The following is a 19,336-nucleotide window of genomic DNA, read 5'->3' as shown; positions in this document are numbered from 1 at the left end:
TATGCAGCAAATTGTGAAATATCATTGCATGAGTTTCTGTTTTCGGTCTGATGCATTTGCATGCATATGAATGGAAGTAAATAGAATGATCGCGTGTGGTTAGGGAATAGTGTTAATGTGCGGCTGAACCATACTTTGAGCATGCAAATATTTTTCAGACGTTACAGCGAATATGGGCAGGGAGCGCTTTATCAATACAAGATCTTTGGCTTCTTCCATTATGCTTTTAAGTATAGACCATTTCACAAGATGACTTCCTGTTACAGTTTGTAACTGTTTTTTTTATTATTTCAAATATATCATTATCTTTAAGATGTTTGTTTAACTTCAGTTAATTCAGTTCTAGATGTTTTGTTGTTTGTATTTTATCCCAACGTTTATCTAGTGTTAAAATACTGAAACAGGAAGTGCTTCTGGACCAGTGTTGTTTACATCTTTTGAAATGGTCTATAGAGAAAGGTAACACTGTGACATACCGGTTTTCTACCGGCCATGTATTTTCACGTGATTTGAATGTGATACGAAATAATGTGAACAAGCGTCTGACGCATTTGCATGCGTATGTATGGATGCCCATAAAATGAAAAGTCTAGCGTGACTGCCCCTTAAGTCATGGATGGTTGATCCAGGAGAGCACACATACTTAAAATGTGTGGCTTGAATGTGCTGTACACAGCAAAAAATATCAAAAAATTCTTAAATTAAGATGCTTTTTCTTCATGAGCAAAATTACCCAAGAAAATAAGTCTAGTTTTTAGACCAAAAATATCAAATGTAAGTGATTTTGTGCATGAAACAAGCAAAAAAATCTACCAATTGGGTAAGCACATCTTTCTTGAACTTTTATTGAATTTAGTGTTTAAAAAAAATTTTCAAGGTTTTTTTGCCCACCCCATTGGCAGAATGTTTTTGCTTGTTTTATGCACAAAATCACTTATTTTCTTGGGTCGTTTTGCTCCTCAAGAAAAAGCATCTTAATTTAAGAAAACAAGACAAAAAGTTGCTCTGGATGAAAGCATAAAGTTGAATGTATTAAATGTAAATGTGCTTGTATCATGATTGTAATTTGTCTGTCTGGGAACTCCTATAAAGTAGTGGATCAGCTCTTGCCCTTTAAACTTATATGAAACCTGATCTGTGTTGCTGGTTGTTTGTTGGTGCTGTATGGATTTAATATGCACAAGGCCTGAGTGTGTTGTAAATGTTTTATATGTTGATATATGATTATTATAATTCAAATTGGTGTATATAGGGGAGCTATATAATTTCTCTAGCTGTAAGGACATTGATTGTGAATCATATTCTCCAAATGAATATCTTAATATTTTGTGAACACACAATGATGATGGAAAAGCGGGTTAACTCTGTTTTACATACATTAACAAAAACCTCTGTCCTTCATGTTCTTCATCATTTCAGTTCTAGTCCTACTTGTATTAATGGGTTTATATATTACACTTATTGTTAGCTCATTGACAAAATGTTAAAATGCTCTCTCATTTGTAAGTCACTTTGGATAAAAGCATCTGCTAAATGAATACATGAATATAAATGTAGCTAACCGGCCATGGGAAGTTTACGTTTCATTGAAAAGCTTTTTATATATTATAAATGCCATCTTTTCTGAACATATTTAATTGTATCTCTCGCAGCATTACCATCAACACTGTCGATCATAAAGTGTGAGATCCTGGAGTACACCAGTATTACATGTTACTGGGAAACAACTAACCAAGCAGTTGACCACAGCAGCTACAGACTTCAAGTTAACAAGTAAGAAACTTTCTACAAAATGATCATAATATGGTAAACGTATGGTAATTAGTCAGTACCATAGTATATCATATCATTAACTGATAACATCACTGTACCAGGTGCTTCTTATAAGGGAATTCACCTTGTAGTTCTGTCACAGATATGTTGATGTGATTATGAGTTTTAAGAGGTACTTCAATTAACTTTGGTGACATTTTGTGTCATAAATACATATAACGCCTCTCTTGAGTATAGTTTAAATAGAAACCAACTTTTCATTTTGCCCTCAGTGAGCAACAGACCTAATAAATGATGAACATGAAATGTAGATTCGAGTCAAAAGGAAGTCATTTCACAACTAAATTCAGTGTTGTTTTGAAGTTCGTGTTTATGATTTTCACTTATCTTTTTTATTGCCTTTGCAGTCTTCAGAAACTGATACACACGCTCGCCGTCTTGATTTGAAAGTGGTTAACCACCTTTTAGTGTGGTTATGAACTTATCTGAAAACAGATCAAAGATGCTTAAAAGTATGCATGCCAACACTTAAAGGAACAGTCCAACCACAAATGAAAAGTGGGTCGGCACATTCAGGGGCGTAGTTTCTGGGGAAACTGGTGGGAAGTAACTACCCCAATATCACCCAAAATTAAAAATAGCAAATAACATTATAATATAATATTTAAATCAGTGGTTCTCAAACTGGGGTCCGGGGCCCCCAGGGGGGCCGCGAGATGGTGCCAGGGGGGCCCCAGTCTTATGACATTTTATAAAATACATTCATTTATCATGAATTCTGTGTAATTAAACCTAAAAAAATAAGGCTACTAACCAGCAGCACTACTTTGTATAACTTAATATGTTTTGTTTAATTAAAATGTTAAAGGTCGTTTTTATTGTTTTATACTGTTGTCTGAGGTCTACTCATGACGTTTGCATGGTTTTTACATCCAAAAACATCAAAAGCAATAAGTAATAGGCCATTTTGTAACCTGATTTTGAAGCTGGTAAGAGAAATGATCCGTTTTAATGGGTGGGCTGCATTGACGACTTGGAAGTAAACGCCCACTGCTATGATTGGAAAACAGTTTTTCGTTCAAACTAACTTTCAATTTAATCTCATGTGTAATCAGTTTAATGTTAAGTGAGTGTCTTAAGACACAGTGTCTTTCTTACACACGCATATTTTATCATAAACCCTTTTGACACACACACGCGTGTCTTTTATCGTAAACCCACGCACAAAAACACACACACAAACACGTGTTTTTTATCGTAAACCCTGTCGATGCGCGTGTAGCAGCGCACGCACGCACAAACACACACACACGCGCACACGCCTTTTACATAAACCCTTCGATGCGCGTGTTACGAACGCACAAACACACACACACACACACACATGTGTCTTTTATCACATTTGATGCGTGTGCATCATGAATTCGCGTGAATCGCGTCCCTCTGAAGAGAAATCCCTGCCGCAACTGATAGTGACACATAGTACTAAAGTGTTTTACTCCCACAAACACGCGTGTCTTTTATCATAAACCCTTTCAAAGCGTGTGCAGCATGAATTCGCGTCCCTCGGAAGAGAAAACACCGGCCGCCACAGTGACACATATAGTACTAAAGTGTTTTACTCACATGAGTTGCACCATTCTGTCCGGATCCAATATTGATGGAGGAGCATTGCTTTTTAATCGCAGTCTCTCTTCAAATCCAGCGTTCTTCTGAACATCCAAACATGTAGCAACTGTTATGATTCCCTCGTTTAATAGGAATGATGTCTCTCAACAAAAACAATGGCCCGAATACGGTACGGTTGACGTTTAGCCATCCTTGCTGTAACTTGTTATGAAAACTAACTACTACATGTAATATGTGGGTGTGGTCTCAAGTTGAAGAGCTCATGAATAGTAATGACCTCGATCAGTTCCACGTCACACTGATAAGCTTTTCAAACTGACCTGATTTCTCCGCTTATTTCTTTTCAGTGGCTAGAGCTGACAGAGGAGGTGGAAGTTAATTTTTTTACATTCACGACACAACACAAACACATATGGACCTAACACATATCAAAAAATACAAGTAAAAACGGTTTTATGTGGAAGGGCCTCTTTAAATTTTAGAACAGTTTTTGTCATAAATTTTCTTTTGGGGGGCCGCAAAGGAATGCACCGTACACAAGGGGGGCCGCACGCTGAAAAAGTTTGAGAACCACTGATTTAAATCATATCTACACCCCTGCTTACGATGAAACCCGTATGACTTTCTTTATTCCAAGTTACGTTATAATTTCATAGGTAACATTTTAAAATAAAGTTCATTAGTTAACATTAGTTAAGGTATTAACTAACATGAACAAACCATGAGCAACACTTTCGTTACAGTATTTATTAATCTTTGTTGATGTTAATTAATAGAAATAAAGCTTTTAATTGTTTGTTCATATTAGTTCACGGCGGATTAACAAATATTAACAAGATTTTTAAAAAGTATTAGTAATTGTTGAAATTAACATTAACAAAGATTAATAAATGCTGTATAAGTGCAGTTCATTATTAGTTCATGTTAACTAATGTTACTAATGATCCTTATTGTAAAGTGTTACCATGTCATAGTATGAGAAGTAGAGATGCCACGATATATCTGCCATTAATCGGTATTGGTTAATAAAAGTAATTTTTCACACTATCGGCCAATAGTTTAAAAACAGATGATAGTCATGGCGGATGTATCCTGTCAATTATACGAGGAGAGGAATTTGCAATGAGCTCTGTGTACAGAAAATTTAAAGAAACTAGGGCTGCACGATGTGAGGAAAAGTTGCGATGTGCGATGACATTGTTTAATGTTGCGATGACGATGTGAGTTGCGATAAATATTTTATATTTTTCAGGTTTTAGGGGCCATTCACATGTCGCGCCTAAAAACGCGTGGAAAACGCTAGACACGTAGGTTATTGTCACATGACCTGCACGCTGCGCTTGTGTCATTCTGAAAAGTTAAAATGTTTTTGAAATACCTGGAAAAAACGAGCGTGTCGCACCGCGTGCGAGTCGCGACCGCGGCGCTTCCAGAGCGCACATACATTTGAAATAATGAACTTGAATGCGCAATAGACGCAATATGTGAATCACCGCTTCCACAGTACTTGTGTTTGCGGCGTCATCTCTCCTAAATCCAAAATAATTCCAGCTAAAGTGCTGTTCCTTTTCACCACAAGGTCTTCGTCTGTCAAGACATTTTCCTCACTCTTCTCTCCTTCCTCCGCCATCGTTTTTGCTAACAGGCACAGTGTCGCAACTGACACTTCACAAATCAATCTGAGCGTAGCTGACTTGGGGGTTTCCCTGATTGGCCTAATAGCATGAACGCGCAAACCATGTCTTCAGGACTAAACATGATAGGTCAAACTTTTATTACATGCGCTTACCGTTTTCCCTTCATTCATCGCATCAAGGCTGTCTGTTGCGATGTGTTCATCGCGTGAGTTCATATCGCGATGACGATGAAAATTCGATGTATCGTTCAACCCTAAAAGAAACTTCATTAGTTTAATGTTCAATATTAATGCTCATTATATGAATGATTAACATTCTTATGCATCTCTAATGAGAATTCAACATTGTAAAGTTTATGTTTTTTTTGGGGTGAAATACTATTGCTGTTAGCCTGCTTTCGAGTGTTCACGCATCCCTTTGGTGGGGTTGCCAGATTTGCCCTTACATAAAATCTATACCAATCATCCTTTCCCAAATGTAAAAACTTTACTTTATTGAATAAAATGGTATTACCTTAATATCCTTTCATATTTAACCTGCTTAAAAAACAATCCGTGTCAACAGTTTTAAAGTAATCTGATTGGCAACACTGGTTTACGAATCTCCTGGATGGTTTCAATATGGCTGACGACTTGCAACAGACCATAGAAACAGCTTCTAATGACACATCTATGTATACATATCTATGCTTAGCACTTAGTATGTATGCAGTAGCATTAGCATTGTCTAACAGATGTCTATGTTATACTGATTAACTAAGTTAGATCTCAATCTTTGCAAGCAATGAGAAAATGAGACTGAGAAAAACTGTAATATAAACACACACTGTTATCAGTATTATTTTGGACAAAGTTTTGCACATTTCACTTCAATGTACACTGAAGCATGGGTCATGAATTAGCAATGTGCAAACTAACCTTGATTGCTTCTTTCCGCCATTTCACCTCAGTGAGAGAAAAATATGCATTGCTTCTTCTGTACGGAAAACGAGCAATTTTAATTGGTCGTCAAATCACTGTGAGTCTCTGGCCGTTTCCCAATCCGAAGACTGCAGCCTCCGGAGGTCGCATTTTTACGCTGCATACGTCATCAAGACTGTCTTATTTCAAAATATTAACAATTATAAAGTTTATTCTTAGTTAATCGTAAATTGTTGTAATATGCGTGTGACTTGCGAATGTAATTCTCAGTTAACTTAAATAAACCAGGCTTGATGACGTATGCAGCCTGCAAATGCAACCTCCGCAGGCTGCAACTTTTGGATTGAGAAACGGCCTCTGTGTATCGTAGCAATGAGCGTGCACAAGACTGTGCTGTTATGAAACCAGTCGGAAAATAGATCTCGTGTATTGTTTATGTATTTCGTGTGTGTATGTCTCTATGTGATAGAATTATTATTTGATGCAAATAATTCTAGCTGGCTCATCCAAACTTTATCAGCTGGCGGCTCAATTTTTCTTAGGAAATTATTGGCTGGCGGTTGCTGAACTTCTAAATGGCGCAAATGATGGCGCCTGGCGGCGGCTTCAGGGTCTAGTCCCCAGCGCTTCTATCAACCTAGAAAATGTAAAAAATAACAACCCAGTAACTAAGTTTTGTAAAACCGTTCTCTGCAAACATGTGAAAAAAATAGGTCATTGAAATTTGGCTCCTCTTTTGATGTTAATCTGCACTATCCAACCACAGCATTGTCATTTAGTGCAGTGATCAACTTATTTGCATTTTAAAGGACACACACAAACCAACAAAGTGGCTGGTTTTACATGTTATAATAAATTATATGGTATACTTCACATATGTACTCTGGGGACACCATAGATTTATTTGACATCTTAAAAAAGTCTTGTGACATGTCCCCTTTAAAATGCAGAAATACAATTACAGTTATACATTGGTTCTGCCAGACACTTGTTGGTCAGTCTTGTTGTGGAACTTGTGGAGAAATGTCATCATATCTTATAAGACTGCAAGACCTTGGTTGTAATTTGAGCATTTAGTGTCTTTGCGTTTTTGTACATATTCTTGTGTAATTCTGCACAGAGCCGATTGTGATAGTAAAGAAAGCTTCTTCTCAGAGGGCCTGTGTGACACCAGAGGATCTCATTGCTCCATACAGCCGATTAACTCTCATTTCCACTGTTTCTGTGCGGATGTGCTGGCGAACACAAGCGATGGATCCATACGGTCACCACACTTCTGTTTCAATGGCATCAATCAAGGTGTTTACACTTTATAACACATAAACACAGTATAATATTTGATATTTTATAAAGAGCACCTATTGTCCAATTCGGGTTTTTACATTTCCTTTGGTGTGTAAGTGTGTATTAGTACAGGTTAACAATATGCAAAAGGTACACGGGCTGGGGCGATACCACTTTTTCATGTCTGATAAAGATACCACTACCTTGAGTATATGTCGATACCGATCCAATACCATCTCTAGCGCCATTTTAACCAATTAAGCTGCAAATAACACATTTGTTAGCTCTACAAAAGATTTAACAGAGCTACAGAACTCAAACGTTTTACTGTGCAAATTCAAGACTCAATGAAACATTGTGCAATACTGCTGCTTCATTTTTATTTAAATGTTTCAAACAGACTAGTATCAACATTTTCAGGTAGTCAGCACAGTTAGTAACTTTGGACATTTAAAGTGCAACTTTGTGCAAATTCATTTTGCTCAGCAAGTCGCGCTTTACTCCAAGTTGCCATATCAAGGTTTGTGTTGGTATCGGTTTGTATTTCTACAATATTCGATCCGGCCTTTTTCGCCAATATCTTACAGTATACGTTTATTGAGTTATTGTCTCCAAAGTAAATCTCTTTTCTTGGACTACAACAAACACATGGATTGTAGGCAACAGTTTACTTCCTGGGATTGGTGATGTAGATAAGACCGACATTATCATAATTCCTCCCACTTCAGACTCACAGCCTGTAAGTTAACTCCTGTTAGCATTGCATTGTGAGCGCATCTTTTAAACATGGTAAAGAGCGTCACATTTCAGACCAATCACAATTTACAGATTAGCTGGCCAATCAGGGACACAGAGCTTTTCAAATCTGTGTATTTCAGTGAAATCTGGAGCTACAAAAATGTAAGATATGTTGAAAAAATTAGATTTTTTTAACCATAAACCACGCAAACACATTGTATTATACCAAATACACAAAATAACGTTGTTTTTTAGCCATAAAATAGGTGCTGTTTAATGATGAAATTATAAATAATACACACTTTCATTTCTATCTTTATTTTATTTCATCCTTGACACAGTGCTCACAAGAGACTTGTTTATCGGCATGCATTTTCATCATACTTTGTAATATTTACCCTACGTGTTGATACATGTGTTTAATATTCTCTGGCATAAGTAAATCCTCTTTTTATTCTTCATTCAAACAAGTTCAATCAAGTTTTCAGTGCACTTATAGTGGAAGTTGATGGCGTAATATGCACAAATTCAAAGCAATAATTTCTCCATATAATATTGACGCTATAAGACTTGAATTGTCTTTTCAGTAATGAAGCCACTGTTAACCTCTGGTAATGTGTTAACAGAGGAATTATTTTGCACACAATTTATATGATTGCATGTTTTATGCAAAGTTATTTGGTACACTGATGGCCATGACTGAAATGTTTGCTGTAATACACTGTAAAAAGTTATAAGTTGGGTCAACTTAAAAAATTACTTTAATTGGTAATACATTTTTTCAACTAAAATTTTTCATCTAAAGTGAAATTTTAAGTTAAACAATATTAAATGTTACCAATTAAATAATTTTTTTAAGTTAATCCAACTTTTCACTTCTTTCAGTGTAGACATAATATTACACAAGGTTTTTAAGTTGTCTTATAACTCTTGTTTCATGTTTACACATCGCTATCCAGTATATGCTATACTGTACTGTATATATCTTAACGCTCATCCTGGGCAGTGCCACTACTGTATAACTTTTTAAGATAAGTGTTGTGAGCTTATTTTTTCACATTATCAAGGATTTATGTGAAATAAAAATATACTTAATGTAAAGCTGCTTTGAAACTGTATGCATTGTGAAAAGTGCCATACTAATAATTGTGAAAATGAAATTAAAAATGTTTACTTATCTTCTTTGTATTTGTCTCTCTTTTCATTTTGTTATATTCACTATGAATACTACAGTCAAGCTTCATCCTCCAGCAATAACGTATCTCGACCCAGTGGCAGGGCGACCCGACTGTTTGCAGATGGGCTGGAAAATGCGTTACACTCTCCCTGAATATGAGAAATCCTTAAGATGGCTCCAAGTGGAGTATACAACACATGAGCAGGTTAGCACACGTCTCCTAACAACTACCTCATGAGCAAAACTACAACTGCAATGCAATATACATGCAACGGATCTGATTAAACAAATAATGTACTCATGTCTTATACAAAGATCTCTCTTCCATAATGTCGTAGACTCGATCACAAACTTTTCAAGCATATGCCAAGGACAGAATAGAGCTATGTCATTTATACCCGGGGTCCAGATACACAGTGAAGCTGAGAGCTCAGGACAGTCGAGCGCCCACTCACTGGAGCTCATGGACGTCCAAAGACAACAAGACTTTGGAAAAAGGTGAGAAATGATACCTCCGTAGATCAAATTAGACCACAGGGTGCTTTAAGCTCGTAATGCTATATATTGCATTGAGAATGTTTCATTTAGTGATTGACCAGTATGGGTTTTTTGTGGCTGATAAATAGATATCAACCCAGATAGCAATTTTGTCCTGCCCACACAACCAGTTTTCCTCATCCCAGATACAACGAAGAATGACGGCCCTACAGTGGCCCAGTTCTGGATTACAGACAATAGCCCATAACTGGGCCAGAACAGGCCCTACAAACAAGCCTATGATAGCCCTTGCATAGGCAGCCCTCACTTAGCCCCCAGGAAGCCCTCATGCAGCACAACCCCCAGAGTTAAATGAACACTGCTGAATGTAAATATTGTCCCAATCTTACAGTGTGTTAAAAAGTAACACTGAAGCAGAATTAAAAGCTCTGTTATCCTCTCTCTCACCATCTCTGTCTGAAACCTAAAATTGCATCTTACTTGTAGAGTCATTTTCTTACTTAAGGTTTAGATTTTGTTTCATTTAAAGTCACCCTTATTGTGATCAGTGTTTGTTTTAGTTGAACTTGACTCTTGACTCTTACCTAATTTAGTTTTTTGACTGCTTTAACTTTGTGTTTTTAAGACATGTTGTTTACAGCAGGTAAAGAACAATAGAGCATTTTTTGATGGTGGTTAGCACTGTTAGTAAAGTCTAAACATCATCAACTAGAAGCACTTATCAGAAGTAGTGATGCAAAGTCCGATTCATTTTCGCGTACCGGCTCTTTTCGGACAGTTCGGTTCATTGAACCGGTTCCAAAAACGGTTCCTGACGTCATCAAGAAATTACATTACTACGCATTTATTGTATCAATGAAACATTCAAATAAAGTCGTTTGTGTCAACACATTAAAACATTTAAATAAAAAGTTGTTTTTGTGAAGGCATAGCTGATTTATTGCCTTGCATTCACAAGTTAGTAATGTTTGTGGTCACAGTTTAAATCGCGGATCATAAATAATAAATAAATAGTAAATGCCAGATATAACTGACCAGTTTTGACAAGCCTGATGCACAATTGCGGATTTGTGTAATAATAAATAAACTTGTGTGTTAAACTCATTGGTCTTCCTTAAACAAATACAATGATTTGCATGCAAAATAAATCGTATCAAAACTAAAGCTTTCTAATAAAAGAAACATATCAAGAAACTAATAAAACAAAAAACTTCGCGTATCAGGCTCGTTCAAATCCTCGGTGATTCACACGCAGTGTCAGCAGCTCATCCGTCAGAATCGTCTGCAATCCTCGCCTCGGCAATCATCGACAAACTTCGTCCGGGTCTTTACGAGTCCGACGTGCTATTTCGGCTGTGCGTCCTGCGTCATCAACCCGGAACCTATGCCCAAAACTAAAGTTCGATTCAAGTTTGATTTGCGAACCGGCTCGACCGGTTACTTCCTGAGAACCGGCTCAAAAGAACGATTCGTTCAAGAACCTAACATCACTAATCAGAAGCATCTTTCACTGACAATAATGTGATACTACAGTATGAGATCCAGCTCTCTCATAGCAGTTTGTTATTCTGAAGAATTATGAAACACAGACACTTAAAATTAACCGGTGTGTAATGTAGACACACAAACATCAAGAATCAGAGTATGAATCACAATAATGGTGACAATAAAATGAAAAACTTCATGTTGCAATGCATGCTAGGTATCAACAAATTACAAATCTCATCCAGAACCCCCATCATGCACTGCAGCATGGATAAATAATGAACTTTTTAATATTTTCTTTGTCACCATGGTTGAGATTCATACCCTGATTCTTGATGTTTCTACTTCCCAAATATAAAGCAGTTAATTTTTGTTTCGAAAATGCATTAATGACAAACTGCTATAACAGTGCTGGATCTCATATACCTGATTGACAGATAAGAAACGTGTGATTAGTAAATTAATTAGATGATGATCTTCACCATTATGTACCAACCACCACAGAATTGCACTATTACAGTACCAAAACAAATGTGTTTTACAGTATAAACACAAAGGTAACACAACCAAGGACAAGCTAGCACTCAAAAAGTCAAGGGTCAAGAGTCCAACTAAAACAAAAACTAATCACAACAATGGTGACTTCAAATGGAACAAAATCTAAAACTAAGTTAAGAAAATGACTCTACGAGAAAAGATGTAAAATGCAATTTTAGGTTTCAGACAGAGACGGTGAGAGAGAGGATAACAGAGGTTTTAATTCTGCTTCAGTGTTACTTTTTAACACTCTGTAAGATTGGGACAATATTTACATTCAGCAGTGATCATTTAACTCTGTGTGTCACGGCTAGTCCGTGACATGTTTTGTGTGTTGCACTTATCCGTTTCACCTGGACTCTCATTGACTCATTACACCAACACACCACACCTGTCATATGTTTAATTGTCTTTGTATTTATATGCCTTTGTTCTGTCAGCCTGTGCCGGATTATTGTCATTGCAACCCTGTCTGTTCCCTGTGTTGGATGTTCCTGTTTTCCTGTATTCACCATGTCAGCCCTCGTGTTTTGATTATTAAATGTTATTTATTTGAACTTTGCGTTTGCGTCCTGTCACTCCTACCCAGTCATGACAGAATAATCCGGCCATATCGGACGCAGCAAGTTCACGGAGGGCGGCTCCCCCAGGAGTTTTGTCGAGGGGGAGTAGTGACATCGGGGTTCATTCCCCATCAGCCCCGATGTCTCTTGGGGACCACCGTGAGCGATCGCTCGCTCCTGCGAGCATGCGGGAGGAGGATCGGCCCAGGCGGTCCCCCAACGGTTGAGTGGTCGCCGACGGTTCCTCGGAGGACCACCATCCTGCTCGCAGGGGGATCCGGAACGGACCACGCCCGATCTTTTCCCCAGGGTGGCTACCGAGCGAGGGTCTCCGTTTCCACGAGGGGATGGGAGATGATCTCCGGGGGCATCTGATCGTCGACGATTCCCAGGAGGGGGGTAATTCGTCTGCCTCGGTTCTCGGAGCGATCGCTCCGGTTCTCCTGGCGCAGTCCGGCCAACCGTCCTGTTGGTCTCATCCCGGCGGCTGCCGGCTTCGCCAGGGTCCCCAAGCCCTCCACCCCTCCCTTGGACTCTCGCTACCAGACTTTGTTTTTGTTTTGTGTTTAAGTGAGTGTCTGGTAGCCACTCGTAGAGGGAGGGGTTATGTCACGGCTAGTCCGTGACATGTTTTGTGTGTTGCACTTATCCGTTTCACCTGGACTCTCATTGACTCATTATACCAACACACCACACCTGTCATATGTTTAATTGTCTTTGTATTTATATGCCTTTGTTCTGTCAGCCTGTGCCGGATTATTGTCATTGCAACCCTGTCTGTTCCCTGTGTTGGATGTTCCTGTTTTCCTGTGTCAGCCCTCGTGTTTTGATTATTAAATGTTATTTATTTGAACTTTGCGTTTGCGTCCTGTCACTCCTACCCAGTCATGACTCTCTGGGGGTTGTGCTGCATGAGGGCTTCCTAGGGGCTAAGTGAGGGCTGCCATCAGGGCCTGTTCTGGTCCAGTTATGGGCTATTGTCTGTAATCCAGAACTGGGCCACTGAAGGGCCGTCATTCTTTGTTGTATGTGGGCCAAGGAAAACTGGTTGTGTGGGCCGGAGCTGGGCCGGAACAAAATTGCTATCTGGGATTGTGTCCGAAGGCCAATAAGGAATACAATGTAATGATTGAATGAAAATGAGACCCTAAATAAATTACCCGGCCTATACTTTTTATACACTCCATAAAAGTTACAATACAATTCAGTATTACCAAAGATATTTGATATAGCAAGATTAAGCATTTGGTTACTATGAATAGGAGACAATGCAACACTCAATAAGTCCCGCCTTCCAGTTAAAACAACCAATCTTTAACTGATAAGTGAAGGGCTCTTCACAAAGTTGCATGAGGCTTTGCGCGTGTACAGTATTTGAAATGAGTGCGAAAAAGGTTTAATTTAAGTTAGCACAAAGTTATGATACAGTTGGTGTCACCTTTAATTGTTGGTCAATTGTGATTTTAGCGATATCTGTCTTTGGACAGTGTGTTAAAATGTTTCGATTATTTTTTTCTTAGCCCCATCTGATGCTCCTCGACTGTGGAGACACATAAGACCAGCAGAAGAAACAAGAAAGAGACATCTTACCCTGCTTTGGAAGGTTTGCTATTAATTTATGCCATAAATTAAATATACTTGGATTGGATTTATAGGATGCAAGTCCGCAAATCTCTCTCATTATGGCAACTAAAGCACAAGATTCAGTATCACAATCAAACATAAATATAAAAAAGCAAGAGACCTATACTAAGGGTATTAATGATTTATTAGTACCCACCTATGCTCATTTGTGTGATAAAAACATCTTTCTTATCTAATCAAACCATCTTATATTTCCTTATGTCAGCTTAAATCTCAAAAACATTGTAGCCCACATCCTGTTTCTGTACCCACTCAAGTATTAAGTGTAAGAAGTCTTTTCATTTAGCAAATAAGCTGCACAGTATTTCACACACTTTTTTACAAGCTGTTGTTTAAACAGTCAAGTATGAGTTATATTGTGAATAAAGTTCACGGTTAGGAGAAGCCCGTTCAGCTGTGACTACATCGACAGTAAAGCACTGATTCACTGAAGTAAATTTTAATCTAATGATTACTACTTAGAAAGATATTAAAAACAAAAATTTGTATTACAATGTTGTCTTATTAAAGGAATAGATCTAGAAATCTAGAAATGAAAATGCAGTCATCATTATGTTTAATGCTGCTGTGTCATGTTTCTATATCAGGACGAAGATTGAAGTATAAAGAGTTTTCTCATTTCCTTTTCTTATTGCATTCCACTGAAAATCCTTCCACCAACCAATATACGCAATATAGTATATACTGTACGTAAAAGTTATGCACCTGTAGCGATGTAAAAAAGTGACGGGTATTGCGTGTCAATGTAAAATTATGTTTGACCGTCGCTTTCAGGTTTGTTTAAAGTGGCCATGTGCAAGTCTGATTCAGAACTACTGACAGCGCTTGCTTGAAGTAATTTCTGCCAAAGGAGGTTGAATAAGCAATTAAATCTAAGGGTTCACTTAAATTTTCCTCCAACACTGTAAATGTTTATTGCGTGTTTTCAAAAAAAGACACAAGAAACTAGAATTATTTGTGTGTTGTCAGCATTCAAGATCAAAGCTCAGGGAGGTTACGGAGGCTACTCTGCTGCTGCTCTGTGCCCCCGCCCTCCGAATTTCACTAAGAAAAGTGCGTACACTACGCTAATACTCTCTCCTGAATACAGAGGAGTCTAAGATGGCCGCGCTACGGGAAGGTAGTTATTTTCGTTAATAAAGTTTTAAATATGGATATTTCTACAACAACACAGCGCGGATTACCCTCAGAAGACCTTTGTTTATCATCCTGGAGCCGTTTGGATTTATTTTGTGAAGGATGGACGCACTTTTTTGGACTTGAAGGAGGTGGACCCTGTAACTTCACATTTAATCAACTGAAAGATCTAAAACATTTTCTAAAATATCTGAAAATGTGTTTGTTTGAAAAATGATGGACATATGCAACTCAAACAGCTTGGGGGTAAGTAAATCATGGGTTTAATATCATTTTTGGCCGAACTATCCCTATTAATGCAAAAACCTCCAAAATAAATGTGTTGACTAACTTTTATATCAAATACTCTTAAATCGGATTAATGACATATTGGCATCATATTTACATCTGAAACGGCATGTTTTGTTTATTTACGTTTTGTTTAATGACTTGTTTAATTGTGTCATTTATGCATTTTGCACAATAACTGCATTGTCCCATGAAATTAATGTAATTTTAAATCCATAAAGTATATAAACAACGAAAATGACATAAGCTATACCCACGTGATTGATTTTAATGTTCAATAATGATTTAAAAAAATATGTTTAGATAAAATTATTAGAGGGACGGATTTTTGCATTGAATTTTACCTCATGAGCATGTGTGATTCCGCACCCCCGTGAACTCTGGCGAACTTTGGCTGAAGATGAATCTAGAAATCTCTACTAATATAACGTCGAGACGGTCACATTTTAAACCATACATTTTCTACACAGAGGAGGTTAACTGCACATTACCGTACTGGGGTTTGGAAATGTTTTGAGCATTTCTTACACGTTTTAATTCCTCAGATAGCAAAATGCAGCAGCAACAGCAAAGCTTGTGAGCGCGCTCTGACGCTGATGAAGTCTGTGGCTGCGCTGACTGCAGTGCCTGCCGCCAGAATAAAATAATGTAACATGATCAAAACACTATCAAAACACAAAAATCTCTGAAAAGTGACACAGATGCAGCACAAAATTGATAATTTGGCAATTTTAAACAGATTAAAAGAAAGTAACAGATTAATGGATACTTCTTTGATTTAGAGGTCGCATGCAAAATCCATTTGGCTCAAAAAACCGAGGGGGCCCATGCCCCCTCAGTTTCAATGGGCATGACGCCTCTGACTTAAATACAAAATCCCCCTGAACCAGGGGCTTCACCTCATGGGTGATTGTTTACATGGTCTAAGGTAGGAGGTGTGTTCCATCATTGAGTGGAGTTTGCTTTATTTTTTGTTACACTTTATCAATGAATTCTTGTACCACTCACATTCAAATCATATCAAACATGACCACTTAGATCCTTTGTGCATGTGGCAGTTCATACACAGTTTATGGGTGAGATTTAGGGTGCACTGAGCTGATAGGATGAGGAGAGAGTGTTTCTCACACCGTTGTGCCCCCTCAATGTTAAGGAGGTGTTCACTATAACACACCCAGAACGAAACTTTACAATTTCATAATGAGAATTAATGATTACTCATATTTTAATTTAAGGCAGTTTAGTTTCCAGTTATCCATTGCTTGCAATAAAATAGTTTTAAAATAATAACCTGTGTTTAATGAATCAGTTAAGCTGTGGGTGTTTATTTTTCATACTCTTGTGTACTGGGAGTATTTGAAAAGCTACAAAGAACAACATGAAGTTATCAGGGGGACACATTTCGTTATGATTCAGACAAAGTTTTGCAATCCAATTATATTTATTTATGATCTTCTGTTGCAATTGAAGTTTAATAATAGTTATCATTTACATATGAATGAAGTTATCTCATAGAAAAGAAAACTTATTAATAAAATGTCTCGTAAATTAAATATCTTAGTATCCTCGAGGACAGAAAGTTTTAGATGTCTCCTTATTTAAAACACTTGTTTAAACTAATCAGCCTCCTTCCAAAATGGTAAACACGTCTCCCTAACAAGCTGATAAGTTAAATCAGGTCTGTTACATAAGGGTACATCTAAAACATTCTGGTAGGGGCTGCTCGAGGACCAGGATTGGGAAACACTGTCCTAGACAAACATTGAATGTAAATGGAAGCCTGTAAAGATATTTGCTTAATTCTTCTTTGAAATACAGATACATTAGATGAATAAATGTCAATGTAACATGTAGATACTGTATTCCTCCTATGGAAAATAGTAAATTCGCATATCTTCTCTTTTTAAAAGAGATCTTAAAGGGATAGTTCACCCAAAAATGAAAATTCAGTACTTACCTTCAAACCTGTATAAATTTCTTTGTTCTGATGAACACAAAGAAAGATATTTTGATATCCATTTGTGGACCCCATGGTATACATTTTTCCTGTAAGTAAATGGGGTCCATGAACGGTTTGGTTACAAACATTTCTCAAAATATCTTCCTTCATGAAAGATTTGTCCAGTTTGAGTTTGTCCATTCAGTCACAAGTAAAAAATATTGTAATCTTTAATGAATAACTGATGTTCTGATATTTTGGATTAAATTTTCTCATTCAGCCTCTCTCCTGGCCTGAAGCGAATGGTGTCGTGCTCAGTTACACAGCATCATGTCGCAGTGATGTGGATTCATCGCAGTGGACCTGCGGTACCCTGGATGCCTCCATAACCTCCTGTGACCTCACTGTGTCTCTGGATGCCTGTAACTGCAGCCTGACAGCTGCTAACTCAGCTGGGACTTCACCCCCATCCTATATCTTTATACCAGGACAGATGGATGAAAGTAAGTTTGTTTAGAAAACTGAAACTAGTTTGTGTGTTTTTCACAGGCTAAAAATGAATGCGTCCAGCCTCTGTACAGCACAATGCCAGTGTCAGTGTAAACCTGGGCTTCCTGTTGCTTAATTGGCAGCGGATTACCGTAGTGACGCAAATATCATGGGTTTGAATCTCAAGGAAACACAAATACTGGACTGAATGGAGAAGTATACATTGAATGCATATTAAAGGAAAACACCACAGTCTTTTAAAATTTTACTATGTTTTTACCTCAACTTAGACGACTTAATACATACCCATATTTTTTCTATGCATGCACTTAATCTTTGTACAGCGCTTCGTGAATGTGTTAGCATTTAGCCTAGCCCCATTCATTCCTTAGGATCCAAACAGGGATGAATTTAGAAGCCACCAAACACTTCCATGTTTTCCCTATTTAAAGAGTAGTTACACAGGTAAATATGGTGGCACAAAATAAAGTGTGTTTTCTTATCGCCCAGGTCGAAGTGCTGCAAACTGAACGGCTGGGTTTGCCCCTTTTTGACCCAATGCTGGGTCGAATATCCAGCATGTTTAGAATGTATATGTGCATAAAAGCCGATGTATGTTCTGTCTAAATGTAATATCCAACACAAAACAACTATAGTTTGAAAAAGAATGCTACCAAATAATTGATGAAATGCTGATCACGTCAGTATTTGGGAGCTTCTGCACCAACACTTTAAATAAACTTTGAATGAACTATTGGGTCATTCATCTCAAACATATCTTTTGTTTCCCATATTAGAACTTCCAGCTCCTACAAGTATCAGCATCATCTCATTGGATGATACCCGACTAAAGCTGGAATGGACAACCGCACCGAACCAATCAGAGACCGGCTTTGTGGTGCAGTGGATTTATATACTTCCCAATGAAACGACCGGTCTGCACTGGCAACACTTGAATGAAACATCGAGAAGTTTTATTCTCACAGGTCTGATAGTTTTGCTCTCCTTTTTCTTTTAAAATAGACGCACCATGGGATTGTTGATTTTTTTCACAGCATTTTTAACACATTTGTCAAGTGTAATAATAATTGTAATAGTTTCATGTAATTATAAATATTTACATCAGAATAATGGGACAGAAGCGGTCACTGGGATGTTACCCCTTTAAAAAAATCCAAATATGTACCATTTAAAGGCTGTTTAAGATGATTATTTGTCAAGTGGACGAGAGATACGCATTCACGTTTAATCAAACGTCTTTTTTATTAAAGCATAGGATTTGACATACAATTCACTTGTACATTCTGAGAGCCTTTTTATAACTAAAAAAAAATATAACAACAATAATAATATAAGATGTGGTTAACATAAAAAAAAACAAACAAGAACAAAACAATATATAAAAAATCATGAACATTGTCATATCGTGTGCTAGGATGCGGACTGCTGTACTGGCATTGTAGTTTTTAGGTATGATATGAGGGGTTCCCATATTTTATTGAATAAGTTGAGCCTGTCTCTGAGCGTATACCTTATCCTTTCGCATTCATGTTTAGACCTGGTGTTTTAATCCGTCTCATTTGTCCACTTTGACTTCT

The 19,336-nt window shown here is 37.5% G+C and overlaps 1 protein-coding gene across 3 annotated transcripts in view; it reads left to right on the top strand.

Annotated features, from left to right (window-relative positions):
* The window catches only part of LOC135767367 (interleukin-6 receptor subunit beta), a 34,449-nt gene that overhangs the window by 7,108 nt on the left and 8,005 nt on the right, over positions 1-19,336 (top strand). For 2 of the 3 annotated variants that reach the window (XM_065277042.2, XM_065277043.1), the window contains exons 3-9: positions 1,653-1,773; positions 7,080-7,258; positions 9,215-9,363; positions 9,497-9,656; positions 13,762-13,844; positions 17,530-17,752; positions 18,536-18,724. In XM_065277042.2, the coding sequence (XP_065133114.1) occupies positions 1,653-1,773; positions 7,080-7,258; positions 9,215-9,363; positions 9,497-9,656; positions 13,762-13,844; positions 17,530-17,752; positions 18,536-18,724 (1,104 nt within the window). Of the gene's footprint in view, positions 1-1,652; positions 1,774-7,079; positions 7,259-9,214; positions 9,364-9,496; positions 9,657-13,761; positions 13,845-17,529; positions 17,753-18,535; positions 18,725-19,336 lie in introns of those variants that run through there. The other variant, XM_065277044.2, reaches the window with a different exon arrangement.

This window comes from Paramisgurnus dabryanus, chromosome 6 (assembly GCF_030506205.2).
Source record: "Paramisgurnus dabryanus chromosome 6, PD_genome_1.1, whole genome shotgun sequence".
Classification (NCBI taxonomy): Eukaryota; Metazoa; Chordata; class Actinopteri; order Cypriniformes; family Cobitidae; genus Paramisgurnus; species Paramisgurnus dabryanus.
Note: the sequence above shows the minus strand (reverse complement) of the source record. Positions and strands in the feature narration are given on the sequence as shown.